The 12,812-nt window shown below is 47.2% G+C and overlaps 1 protein-coding gene across 10 annotated transcripts in view; it reads right to left on the reverse strand.

The window, feature by feature from the left end:
* The window catches only part of nedd4l (NEDD4 like E3 ubiquitin protein ligase), a 108,455-nt gene that overhangs the window by 61,161 nt on the left and 34,482 nt on the right, over nucleotides 1-12,812 (reverse strand). For 4 of the 10 annotated variants that reach the window (XM_036936851.1, XM_036936850.1, XM_036936854.1 and 1 more), the window contains exon 1: nucleotides 6,997-8,858. The exons of 4 other annotated variants lie outside the window; for them this stretch is intronic. In XM_036936851.1, the coding sequence (XP_036792746.1) occupies nucleotides 6,997-8,481 (1,485 nt within the window). In that variant the 5' untranslated portion in view covers nucleotides 8,482-8,858. Of the gene's footprint in view, nucleotides 1-6,996; nucleotides 8,859-12,812 lie in introns of those variants that run through there. 2 more of the 10 variants (XM_036936853.1, XM_036936852.1) reach the window with 1 other exon arrangement.

Consider the following 12,812-nt stretch of genomic DNA (forward strand, 5'->3'; position numbering starts at 1 on the left):
GCACCTGTGGAACGGTCGTTAATACACAGTTTACAGACGGTATGGAATTAAGGTCACAGTTCTGAAAACTTAAGACACTAAAGAGGCCTTTCTACTGACTCTGAAAAACACCCAAAGAAATATGCCCAGGGTCCCTGCTCATCTGCGTGAACGTGCCTTAGGCATGCTGCAAGGAGGCATGAGGACTGCAGATGTGGTGAGGGCAATAAATTGCAATGTCTGTACTGTGAGACTCCTAAAACAGTGCTACAGGGAGACAGGACGGACAGCTGATCGTCCTCGCAGTGGCAGACCACGTGTAACAACACCTGCACAGGATCGGTACATTCGAACATCACACCTGCGGGACAGGTACAGGATGGCAACAACAACTGCCCAAGTTACACCAAGAACGCACAATCCCTCCATCAGTGCTCAGACTGTCCGCAATAGGCTGAGAGAGGCTGGACTGAGGGCTTGTAGGCCTGTTGTAAGGCAGGTCCTCACCAGACATCACCGGCAACAACGTGGCACAAATGGGCACAAATCCACCGTCGCTGGACCAGACAAGACTGGCAAAAAGTGCTCTTCACAGACGAGTCACGGTTTTGTCTCACCAGGGGTGATGGTCAGATTCGCGTTTATCGTCCAAGGAATGAGTGTTACACCGAGGCCTGTACTCTGGAGCGGGATCGATTTGGAGGGTCCGTCATGGTCTGGGGCGGTGTTTCACAGCATCATCGGACTTAGCTTGCTGTCATTTCAGGCGTTCTCAACGCTGTGTGTTACAGGGAAGACATCCTTCTCCCTCATGTGGTACCCTTCCTGCAGGCTCCTTCTGACATGATCCTCCAGCATGACGCCAACAGACATACTGCTCATTCTGTGCATGATTTCCTGCAAGACAGGAATGTCAGTGTTCTGCCATAGCCAGCGAAGAACCCGGATCTCAATCCCATTGAGCACATCTGGGACCAATTGGTTCAGAGGATGAGGGCTAGGGCCATTCCCCCCCCAGAAATGTCCAGGAACTTGCAGGTACCTTGGTGGAAGAGTGGGGTAACATCTCACAGCAAGAACTGGCAAATCTGGTGCAGTTCATGAGGAGGAGATGCACTGCAGTCCTTAATGCAGCTGGTGGCCACACCAGATACTGACTGTTACTTTTGACCCCCCTTTGTTCAGGAACACATTATTCCAGTTCTGTTAGTCCCATGTCTGTGGAACTTGTTCAATTTAGGTCTCAGTTGTTGAATCTTATGTTCATACAAATATTTACACATGTTAAGTTTGCTGAAAATAAAAGCAGTTGACAGTGAGAGGATATTTCATTTTTTGCTGAGTTTAGTTGTGAACGATCTGAGAGACAAGGCAAGGGCTTTCTACGCCATCAAAAGGAACATGAAATTTGACATACCAATTAGGATCTGGCTAAAAATACTTGAATCAGTTATACAACCCACTGCCCTTTATGGTTGTGAGGTCTGGGGTCCGTTGAACAACCAAGAATTCAAAAAAAATGGGACAAACACCAACTTAAAAGAGACTCCATGCAAAATTCTGCAGAAATATCCTCATTGTACTGCATAAACCACCAAATTTAGCATGCAGAGCGGAGTTAGGCCGATACCCACTAATTATCAAAATCAAGAAAAGAGCCGTCACATTCTACAACCAACTAAAAGGAAGCAATTCCCAAACATTCCATAACAAAGCCTTCACCTACAGAGAAATTAACCTGGAGAAGAGTCCCCTAAGCAAGCTGATCCTGGGGCTCTGTTCAAACACACCCCACAGAGCCCCAGGACAGCAACACAATTCGTTCCAACCAAATCATGAGAAAACAAAAAGATAATTACTTGAAACATGAGAGAATTTACAAAAAAACAGAACAAACTACAATGCTTTTTCGCCATAAACAGAGAGTACACAGTGACAGAATACCTGACCACTGTGACTGACCCAAAATAAAGGAAATATTTGACTATGTACAGACTCAGTGAGCATAGCCTTGCTATTGAGACAGGCCACCGTAGGCAGACCTGGCTCTCAAGAGAAGACAGTCTATGTGCTAACTGGCCACAAAATGAGGTGGAAACTGAGCTGTACTTACTAACCGTCTGTCAAGTGTTTGAGCATAGACACATTTTTTCCCTCAGATTACACAGACCCACAAAGAATTTGTAAACAAATCAAATTTCGATAAATTCCCATATCTATTGTGACCCGTTGCCACAAGAAAAGGGAAACCAGTGAAGAACAAACATCATTGTAAATACAACCTACAGTTGAAGTCGGACGTTTACATACACCTTGGCCAAATACATTTAAACTCAGTTTTTCACAATTCCTGACATTTAATCCTAGTAACAATTCCCTGTCTTAGGTCAGTTAGGATCACCACTTTATTTTATGAATAATAGTAGAGAGAATTATTTATTTCAGTTTTTATTTCTTTCATCACATTCCCAGTGCGTCAGAAGTTTACATACACTCAATTAGTATTTGGTAGCATTGCCTTTAAAATGTTTAACTTGGGTCAAACGTTTTGGGTAGTCTTCCACAATAAATAATTTCCCCATGATGTCAACCAAAGAGGCACTGAGTGTGAAGGTAGGCCTTGAAATACATCCACAGGTACCTCCAATTGACACAAATTATGTCAATTAGCCTATCAGAAGCTTCTAAAGCCATGACATCATTTTCTGGAATTTTCCAAGTTGTTTAAAGGCACAGGCAACTTAGTGTATGTAAACTTCTGACCCACTGGAATTGTGATACAGTAAATTATAGATTATTTAATTTGTCTAAACAATTGTTTGAAAAATTACTTGTGTCATGCACAAAGTAGATGTCCAAACCGACTTGCCTAAACTATAGTTTGTTAACAAGAAATTTGTAGAGTTGTTGAAAAATTAGTTTTAATGACTCCAACCTAAGTGTATGTAAACTTCCGACTTCAACTGTATATTGATGTTAATTTATATTCCCTTTTGTACTTTAAATATTTGCACATTATTACAACACTGTATATATACACACACATAATGACATTTGAAATGTCTTTATTCGTTTGGAACTTTGAAGAGTGTAATCAAAAAAAAAAAAAAAACATTTTTATTATCTATTTCACTTGCTTCCCATGCCAATAAAGCCCCTTGTATTGAAATTGAAGAGAGAGAGAGGGCGAGAGAGACAACAGACTGGAAGGAGAGAATGAGGGTTAGGGTCAGTAGACAATCAGGGATCAAACAGCAGGCCCCCGACCCCGACAGGAGAAAAAGGCCTGTACAATAAAGCCTAACCTATTCACTGGAAAAGCCCGAGTGGGGTTAGGTTGAGTTACAATGCCATGCAACCCCCACAAGGTGCCTGAAAAAGCTCCAACAACAATTCCCTCCCCAGCCCCCGGCACAGCACATGCATATTGACAAAAATAACGCCGGAGACCCCCAAGCTAATATAGCCTCGTGACAGCCAGCCAGCCAGTTGGTCAACGCTCTTTGTGAATGGCAACTGCACTAGCTGTGAACTGGTCTGGGTTAAGGCTGTGGCGAGGGCATAGGCCTAACTATAGAAATGTAATTACTTCCTGGCATGGGTACACTAAATATGGCCGCCAGCCCACCCATCCCAAAACATTGACTTGAATGGGGATGCCCTTTCCATTCTAGTTATTCTATTTCTATAGACAAAGCTGTCTGTCTCCAGCCTGGCACAAGCACTGTGCTTTTCTATATCCAGGGGCGCTAGCCTACTAGGCAGGCAACCACAGGGCACCTGGGGAAGGGGGTTTCCCCTCCTATGGGTATCAAGGTAATTCCATACATCCAAACGTTAAGTGTCCTATATGTGAGAGCAGGGTCAACTTTATTCTGTAGCGGGAATGTTAAGTGGCTAAAATTGTGTTAAAATTATTTGTTTGTTTGTTTCCATATTTGGTCAAAATAAATCTAAAGATTCTGAAGAGATGTGGTATAGGGAGGAGTGTTGAAACAGTTGGTGGGTGACATTCCTCTGACATCAGTGGCCACTAAAGTCAGCAGAGACCAGTCATACAGACACTAGAAAATCACACTGAAATGATAAGCCCAGTCAAAACAAGAGGTCCTGCCTTAGTATGTACCAACTTAGCATGTACCCTCAACTGAAATTCAACTCACGCACTGACACGAGTGAACATTCAAACTCAAGGTTCATACAAAACATAGGCCTATGACCTGTTCAGTCGCGCCATTCAATGTCAATATCATTAGCCAGTCTTAAAAGTGACCATGCTCGTCCAATAGTAATATTAAAAAACATGTCCAAATAGCTGAGTGAGGACATATAACCTCCCAGCCAGTAGCAGTATCCTGGTTGGTAGTGGGAATAGTCTGATAAAACCTTATCAAGATGCAACTAAAGAGGGGTGGCAGACTCTAGTAATAGTTCTGGATGATTCTGGTCCAATCCTGACACAGTGGCCATTAGATAGTCTAAATACCAAGCTACAAACTACAGACAACAACAACTGTTTTGAGAGGCCCATGTTTTCGACAATTGAGAAACAGTTTAAATGCTGTAAGGTCTGCATCTGAAATCTAATTTTATTGGTTAGGAAATGGAGAGCCGTTTAGCAGTGTACTCTTCTGCTATAGAAAGTAGATACAGTTGATTATTTACAGCTTTATGAAAGACTCAAAGCTATAACGAAATGCTGATATTGATAGCTTGTTAAACTTCTTTAATATAGTCATTTGGAGTCATAATGATATCAGATCTGAATCACCCAGAAAGGGCAACTGTTCTCAGGGAACCACACCGACCCATAGGAGACGCCACACCAACCCATACCAACCCAGGCCATAGGAGACGCCACACCGACCCATACCAACCCAGGCCATAGGAGACGCCACACCGACCCATACCATTGGAGAGGCCACACCGACCCATTCCAACCCAGGCCATAGGAGACGCCACACCGACCCATACCAACCTAGGCCATAGGAGACGCCACACCGACCCATACCAACCTAGGCCATAGGAGACGCCACACCGACCCAGGCCATAGGAGACGCCACACCGACCCAGGCCATAGGAGACGCCACACCGACCCAGGCCATAGGAGACGCCACACCGACCCAGGCCATAGGAGACGCCACACCGACCCAGGCCATAGGAGACGCCACACCGACCCAGGCCATAGGAGACGCCACACCGACCCAGGCCATAGGAGACGCCACACCGACCCAGGCCATAGGAGACGCCACACCGACCCAGGCCATAGGAGACGCCACACCGACCCAGGCCATAGGAGACGCCACACCGACCCAGGCCATAGGAGACGCCACACCGACCCAGGCCATAGGAGACGCCACACCGACCCAGGCCATAGGAGACGCCACACCGACCCAGGCCATAGGAGACGCCACACCGACCCAGGCCATAGGAGACGCCACACCGACCCAGGCCATAGGAGACGCCACACCGACCCAGGCCATAGGAGACGCCACACCGACCCAGGCCATAGGAGACGCCACACCGACCCAGGCCATAGGAGACATGCCCCTTTCAAGCGGATCTAAAGATAGCACAAGCACAGCCAGATCTTAAAGAGGCTGTGGGGGTGTTTGTTCCTATTTATTACCTCACCCTCTGCAGGGTTAGAAGACAACCAGCTGCATCGAGTTTTCTGGAGAAATGGAGAGCCTGTGACGATACTTCCCCTTTTGGACGTTAACAAGATGACCCTCCATCTGAACTCCTCCTCCACATTTACTGAACTGGTTGAACAGTGCAGAAGAGAACCTCTGAAAAGTTTATTTTAATTTTCTTGTCAGGACCAGAGAGAAAGAAATGCCGGTCAGGCGTTTCTTTTACGACTGCTACATTAGGTTACGTTACTATTACCTCAACGTAAAGACAATGAAGTGAGTGGGCCGGGCAACAATTGTGTGCGTGTGTTGAGCACTAGTTTCCAAAGCCCGTCTCCCATTTGTTTTCCTCGGGTTTTCCTAGTGAATGAGACTCCATCTAAGTGTGTAAAAGTTCACATGCCTGTGGTTGTGAAATGAAATAAAAGCCGGTGCAGTGGAGACCAGCAGCAGCAGCAGCTCCTGGCCAGGCTGCCTTGGGGCTACTTGACATTCTCACTTCCCAGAATGTGACCACCCCCTTCCCGCCCAGCCGCAAGGCAGGCATGCATTTTTATTTTATTTATTATAAATCACTACTGACCGTAAGGCATCACTGAGGCCAAGCTTCCTGACATCCAGGACCTCTATACTAGGCGGTGTCAGAGGAAGGCCCAGAAAATTGTCAAAGACTCCAGTCACCCAAGTCATGGACTGTTCTCTCTGCTACCACACGGCAAGGGATAACAGAGTGTCAAGTCTAGGTCCAAAAGGCTCCTTAACAGCTTACACCCGCAAGCCATGAGACTGATTAACAATTAATCAAAAATGGCCACCCAGACTATTACATTGACCCCCCCCCTTCGTTTTTACACTACTGCTGCTACTTGTTGTTTATTATCTATGCATTGTCCCTCTACAAATGACCTCAACTAACCTGTAGCCCCACACACTGACTTGGTACTGGTACTCCCTGTATATAACCTCATTACTGTTTTGTCATTTTCTTGTTATTATTTTTTTTAATAATAATCAAAATCAAAATAATTTATTTAGTAAATATTTTCTTAAGTCTATTTCTTGAACTGCATTGTTGGAAGTAAGCATTTCACAGTAAGCGCATGTGACAAATCAAATTTGATTTACTGTCTGGTGAGCAATAACAAATATATTTCTATAAATAAACTGTTTTTCATGTGTTCAGAACATTCACGGACTCTCAGATGCCTTTGAAACCATCTGAATTCTTGATTTACTCTCATAAACTCAAATACAGGCTACTTCAGACACCAATACGTTGCAACTACCTTCAACATTAAACTCTTTGAAATACTTCAAAGCTTGTGTGTAAACTTTAAAAATACACTACCACAATGATATTTATACTTCCAATAATCATTACCTGACCATTTCCCAGGCTTATATCCTGTACGGTAGGGGGATCACCATTCTGACTGAAAGAAATCTTGAAGTGAGGTTGCTGCTTGCGAGGTTCTCTCCTGATGTTGAAAGTACAGCCATCTTCAATATCCATACTTTGACCGTCCATCTCTGAAGGGTTTCCTTCAATGCCCTGAGGATCCCCAACATCACCGAATGTCTGGTGGTTCCCACGGGGCAGCCGCTGATGCGAAGAGCTTCTCTCCAGCCGGATCTTGGGGTAACGTACCACACGCCCTCCCTTGGAGCCAGTGAAACCCAGATCGGTGGGCTCACTAGTGGCCACAAGGTTCATATTGTTGGCCTGTCTGGCTTGGTCCTGCTGTCCAAGCTGGAACACAAGCCGCCTTTGAGTGGTGCCAGGTTGGCCCGGGTCAGAGTTCTGCTGCTGGACGGACCAGCGGCAGGGCCCAGCTCCTTGATTGCCAGAGCCATAGCCGATCCTGAACTGCTGGACTTCAGATCCATCTGAGGAGTTCCTTGAGATGTGGAAGCCTCCGATGCTGATTCCCTGTGAGCCTCCATTTCCGTTAGACATAGCTGAACTGACCTGACCGCTTGAGTTTGAGCCATCTTGGGGTGTGACGCAGAAAACCCTTTGCTTGGGTTGAGCCGGCTCTGTGGGCTGTCGATTCCCATTATGAGGCATGGCAGAACTGTAGCTCCCTGAAGCGTCTCGGCTGTAGTGAGGTGGTGAACTGACCGTAGATGAAGCGTCTCGGCTGTAGTGAGGTGGTGAACTGACCGTAGATGAAGCCTCTCGGCTGTAGTGAGGTGGTGAACTAACCGTAGATGAAGCCTCTCGGCTGTAGTGAGGTGGTGAACTGACCGTAGATGAAGTGTCTCGACTGTAGTGAGGTGGTGAACTGACCGTAGATGAAGCCTCTCGGCTGTAGTGAGGTGGTGGTGGTGGTAGAGCGTAGTGGTAGTTCCTGTCTGGTTCTGTGTAGGCCGGAGCAGGTCCTGGGGTGTAGCTGGGTGGCGGACATGGCGGTGGCTCTTCAGCTCCAACAGGCCCAGGACCGGAGGACCGTTGGAGAGAGATCTGCATAGAGGAACTCTTTGTGGGCCGTGGCTCGGCAGAAGTCAGCTGGGGTATAAACATGGAGGAGCTTCGTTTGAGTGAGGAGTCTCCAGGACCTCCATGACCAGCCAGGGGGCTCTCAGAAACAGGACGAGGCCCAAAGTAGATCCCTCTTTCAGGCCGTTGCCAAGGCACAGAGAAGGCACTCATAGGCAGATCTCTCTCGGGACACCAGGAGAAGGTAGTTGATTCTGGGCTGCTCCAGCGCTGAGGCCGGTGAGGCTGCTGCATGTGGAATGTCATGGCGACATCGTTGCCGTCCTGGGTCTGGGTCTGGGCCTGGGACGGCCCTTCCAGCTCCTCCATTTCTGGAGCTGTATTGCTGCGGCCAGAGCCAAAGTACAGACGCAGCCGGTGAGACATGTTCACCTCCTGCTCTGTCTCAGTGTCTGATCCAGGCGCCCACTTCTCAACTGGCTGATCCCCTTTCTCCCCTCCCTCCCTCTATCTTTTTTCTCTCGCTCCCTCCCACAGTGAACAGCAGAGCTGGAGGAAAGAGGAGCAGCGAGTCAGCACAATAACAAGAAAGGCAGTGCCAGGGAAACTCCAAGCTACAAACTCCAGGCAAAAAGGGGGATGAGAGAGAGACGGAGAGGAAAAGAAAGTGAGAGGTAGAAACAAGACGGAAACAAACAACAACAAAAAAAGAGATGAAATCTGCCAAACTGTTAGCACTGGACAGTCTAGCAATAGCGACAGACAGCAGAAATAGCCCAAGTGACAAGCAGCATTCCAGGCATGATTGGATAAGGGCACCCGGCGCTCCTGCCTCTGAGGTGAGGGTAGGGTGGCCGTGGTCATGTGACTGCTCTCCACCCTCCACCCCCCGTTTGTGTGAGTGTGTCACCGCCCCCAGCCTAAACGGAGCCAGGGGGGGAAACAGCACCAGACCTGGGTTCAAACAGTATTTATTTCAGACAAGCAGGCTCAATCAAGTTACCCTCGAAGTATGTGAAAGAGAACAAATAACAACTTGAAACCAGGTCTGAATAGCACCCTGTCTCTCAGCTGGTCCTTATCCGTCAGTGGGCCAGGGCCCAGTGGGAGGGGGACACAGAGCTGAGTCAGGCAGCACAGACTTGACAGGGCCATAAATCTATTGTAGTAGTGTTCATCCCAGATCCCACACACTGGGCTCAGGACGACAGGGGCCGAGAAGACAGTTACACAACGCCATCTTACTCGACCCCAGTCCTCCCCTTTCAGAACAAACACAGGGGCCAAGACTACAGGAACAGTCTCTAAACTAGTCATCCTCGGCTCTAACACCCGTCCAACTAGAACTCCTTCTCTGAGGTGGCCACCTACCCACCACATCAGGTAGTGTCAGCTAACACACAAAGACACTGAAACACTCAACCCCCAAAATTCCCACCCCACGACCTCCAGATTTACTTAATTTCTGTGTCACTGAAGATATTAAGCAGCTGTGTTCCTTCCTGGTTCACAGTGAAAAAACAGAGCCAAGATGTTAAAGGATGCCTCTGATTCTGCATCTGAAAGGGTTAGTCTGCCTGGCAATACACGTACTAACCCTGAGTACGTGTATTGCCAGGCAGACTAACCCTTTCAGATGCAGAATCAGAGGCATCCTTTAACATCTTGGCTCTGTTTTTTCACTGTGAACCAGGAAGGAACACAGCTGCTTAATATCTTCAGTGACACAGAAATTAAGTAAATCTGGAGGTCGTGGGGTGGGAATTTTGGGGGTTGAGTGTTTCAGTGTCTTTGTGTGTTAGCTGACACTACCTGATGTGGTGGGTAGGTGGCCACCTCAGAGAAGGAGTTCTAGTTGGACGGGTGTTAGAGCCGAGGATGACTAGTTTAGAGACTGTTCCTGTAGTCTTGGCCCCTGTGTTTGTTCTGAAAGGGGAGGACTGGGGTCGAGTAAGATGGCGTTGTGTAACTGTCTTCTCGGCCCCTGTCGTCCTGAGCCCAGTGTGTGGGATCTGGGATGAACACTACTGCCTGGCAATACACGTACTCAGGGTTAGCCTGCCTGGCAATACACGTACTCAGGGTTAGCCTGCCTGGCAATACACGTACTCAGGGTTAGCCTGCCTGGCAATACACGTACTCAGGGTTAGCCTGCCTGACAATACGGGGCGGCAGGGTAGCCTAGTGGTTAGAGCGTTGGACTAGTAACCGGAAGGTTGCAAGTTCAAACCCCCGAGCTGACAAGGTACAAATCTGTCGTTCTGCCCCTGAACAGGCCACTGTTCCTAGGTCGTCATTGAAAATAAGAATTTGTTCTTAACTGACTTTCCTAGTTAAATAAAGGTTAAATACAATTACAAAAATAAAAATACACGTACTCAGGGTTAGCCTGCATGACAATGCATGTACACAGTGGTAGCCTGCACGACAATGCATGTACACAGTGGTAGCCTGCATGACAATGCATGTACACAGTGGTAGCCTGCACGACAATGCATGTACACAGTGGTAGCCTGCACGACAATGCATGTACACAGTGGTAGCCTGCACGACAATGCATGTACACAGTGGTAGCCTGCACGACAATGCATGTACACAGTGGTAGCCTGCACGACAATGCATGTACACAGTGGTAGCCTGCACAACAATGCATGTACACAGTGGTAGCCTGCACGACAATGCATGTACACAGTGGTAGCCTGCACGACAATGCATGTACACAGTGGTAGCCTGCACGACAATGCATGTACACAGTGGTAGCCTGCACGACAATGCATGTACACAGTGGTAGCCTGCACGACAATGCATGTACACAGTGGTAGCCTGCACGACAATGCATGTTCACAGTGGTAGCCTGCACGACAATGCATGTTCACAGTGGTGCATGCTGACAGTAGTTGTGAAACTGCTCTCTGTCTTTGGAGACAGACGTTTAAAAGACTCGTATTACAACAACAGATCTAAATACATATGAAACTGATTGGAGATCAAATGGTTGGTGAAATCTAAAGAATTATCATTTCACAATTGACAGTGAGACATGTGAGGGGAGTGTGACTACAACAATGTAAAGTAGAGGTAAAAGAACACAGAACGTGACTCAGATCTTTAGCTCTGTGGTGAAAGAGATCCAGAGGGGCGGGACAGGGAGGTTACGGATCCACAGCCTCGGTCACTTCTGATAATAAGCAGCTGTCTTCTGTCACGGTCCACAGTGGTAAACAACCCAAGCTTTTAAATGACGCTCCTGCCTCTGCCCAGTGTACAACAGGACTGCAAATGAGGGCAAATGCTGGTTATAAAACCTCCCTCTGTGTGTGTTGTTGATTGGAAAATGTCAGAGATGACGACACTGGGTTTGACAATGATTCAACAGTAATGCTTTACGCCATGCAGCCTGCCCATTCTTAGCTCCAAGGGGGCCACCAGTCAGGCTCTCCATGGGCCCTTGGTGTGTTTGGAAACAATCCCCCTCTCACAATATGGGACATTTTTTATTTGTGTGTGTGTGTGTCCCTCCCCCCTTCTCTTTCTGACGCACCATAAGATATCAGGCTGCTATCATTTTGTGTGTGTGTGGTGTGTGGTGTGGTGGTGTGTGTGTGTGTGGTGTGTGGTGTGGTGTGGGTGTGTGTGGTGTGTGGTGTGTGGGTGGTGTGTGTGGGTGGTGTGTGGTGTGTGTTGTGTGTGTGTGTGTGTGTGTCAGGCGCACACAGGGGAGGGAGACTACGTGGCTCATAGCCAGACAGCCACCAGAACAAAGCAGCCACTATGGTTACTGTACATATGCCTCTCAAACCATATCACAGGCTTTGTTCATTCTCTCTCTGGCTGCATGGAATCAGAAGTTCCCCTAATTCACAACCTGGCAGCTTCCGGACAACCACACAATCTTTATGACCATCAGCTGCATGTGAAAGACAAGACAAAATAACCACAATCTATGTTCCTTTGTGTCAGAGCAACGAGACTCTCTAGGGGGAACATTTAGAGTGGCTATACTCCCTTCCTCAGACTTATGAGAGAAGAGACTGGCTGGAGGCTGCCATTACACTCTCCCTGTCCCTGCAACAGAGAGACTGTCCCAAGACAAGACAGTGAGCAAAGTCAGCACTACAAGCAACCGTCCTTCTCTTAGTGTTGTGAGAAGACTGAACACAGGCAGACAGACAGGCAGGCATACATTTCCCCACGACAGCCATCAAGCGGTACAAAACATTCCCAGGGAGATGCAGAGAAACTGGATCAGGCCTTAATTTCACTGCCTTTTAATATTAGTAATCTATGGCAGGTAACATTAGAAGAAGATTTCAATATCATCGTCAAGGAGACAGAGGACACTGTAGTCTACAGGCCTCAAGAATGCAAGACATTTTAGATGGAAAAGAAATCACATTCCCAGCATTTCTTATGTGAAAAGAAATTAAGACTACAAAATGATTACATAATAATTTAGGAGCAACTGCATAGGCAATAAATAGTCTCTTTATAACCAAGTCAGTCCTGGCTGCCAAGTGAGAACAGATAACTATTGTGTCCTGGAGGGGAAAGCCCCATCAAAACACACAACACTGGGGCCATAGAGTCTGAAGTTCGGCACTGAAAAGAGCAGTCCTCCATGTAACATATTGGACGTCTCAGAGCATCACATTCTAGGCCCGTATTCATGCTGATCTAGGATCAGGTCCCCTTTGTTCGTGTAATTGTATTCATGATCTTCTAAAAAGGCTACACTGAGGCAGAAAAGGATGTTTATA

This window comes from Oncorhynchus mykiss, chromosome 12, assembly GCF_013265735.2.
Source record: "Oncorhynchus mykiss isolate Arlee chromosome 12, USDA_OmykA_1.1, whole genome shotgun sequence".
NCBI classification, from domain to species: domain Eukaryota; kingdom Metazoa; phylum Chordata; class Actinopteri; order Salmoniformes; family Salmonidae; genus Oncorhynchus; species Oncorhynchus mykiss.